The sequence below is a fragment of the Gavialis gangeticus genome, unplaced genomic scaffold (assembly GCF_001723915.1).
Source record: "Gavialis gangeticus isolate Ggan-Ray unplaced genomic scaffold, GavGan_comp1, whole genome shotgun sequence".
Taxonomy (NCBI): Eukaryota; Metazoa; Chordata; order Crocodylia; family Gavialidae; genus Gavialis; species Gavialis gangeticus.
Genome location: NW_017729012.1, coordinates 11,011,771 through 11,012,393, shown reverse-complemented (window position 1 = coordinate 11,012,393; position 623 = coordinate 11,011,771). Strand labels below are relative to the sequence as shown.

The 623-nt window shown below is 71.1% G+C and overlaps 2 protein-coding genes across 2 annotated transcripts in view; one reads left to right on the top strand and one right to left on the bottom strand.

The window, feature by feature from the left end:
• NEK8 (NIMA related kinase 8) overlaps window positions 1-623 on the top strand; it is a 19,830-nt gene that overhangs the window by 3,398 nt on the left and 15,809 nt on the right. The window lies entirely within an intron of this gene.
• TLCD1 (TLC domain containing 1) lies at window positions 29-622 on the bottom strand (the record flags this gene model as incomplete). Its single annotated transcript, XM_019510972.1, has 1 exon — window positions 29-622. A coding segment is annotated over one exon (432 nt), but the record flags the coding sequence as incomplete, so codon positions are not given.

The window sequence follows — 623 nt, the reverse complement described above, 5'->3', positions numbered from 1 at the left end:
CCCGGGTGCAGGAGACCCCCTTCCCCCAGCCCCGGGATGCAGACCCTCCGTGCCTGCCCAGCCCCGCAGGGAGGCCGGCGGGCACGTGGGGCAGGGCGGCGAGGCCCGAAGGCACAGCCCGCGGCTGCCCCGGCCCCAAGGCACGTCGGTGCGAACACGGGTACGAGCCCCCGGCCGGCCCCGGCAGCGCTCACTCCGAGAGGAACTTCTTCTCGCCGCCCGCCCCGGGGCGCTTGCGCCAGTGTGGGAAGAAGTCGGAGCGCAGCAGGCGGGAGAAGTACGTGAGGATCATGACGTTGAGCAGGCAGAGGTTGATGGTGAGGAAGGCGCCCAGGCCGCGCTGCTCCACGTGGCGCAGGAAGCACCAGCTCAGGTAGGCCTGGGGCGCCAGGCGGAAGAGGAAGTACATCACCAGGTTGACGTACTTGTTGACGCGGTAGAGGACGGGCGCCGGGACGTTGCTGAGCTTCAGCAGCATGCGGATGGTCAGGAAGATGTTGCTCACCTCCACGAAGAGCGACAGCAGCCCGGCGCCCAGGAACCGGCGCTGGAAGGTGCCCGACAGGAAGGCGGAGATGGCCTGGGGGCGACAGGGGCGGCTGGGGCAGGGGCGGGCGGGCGGC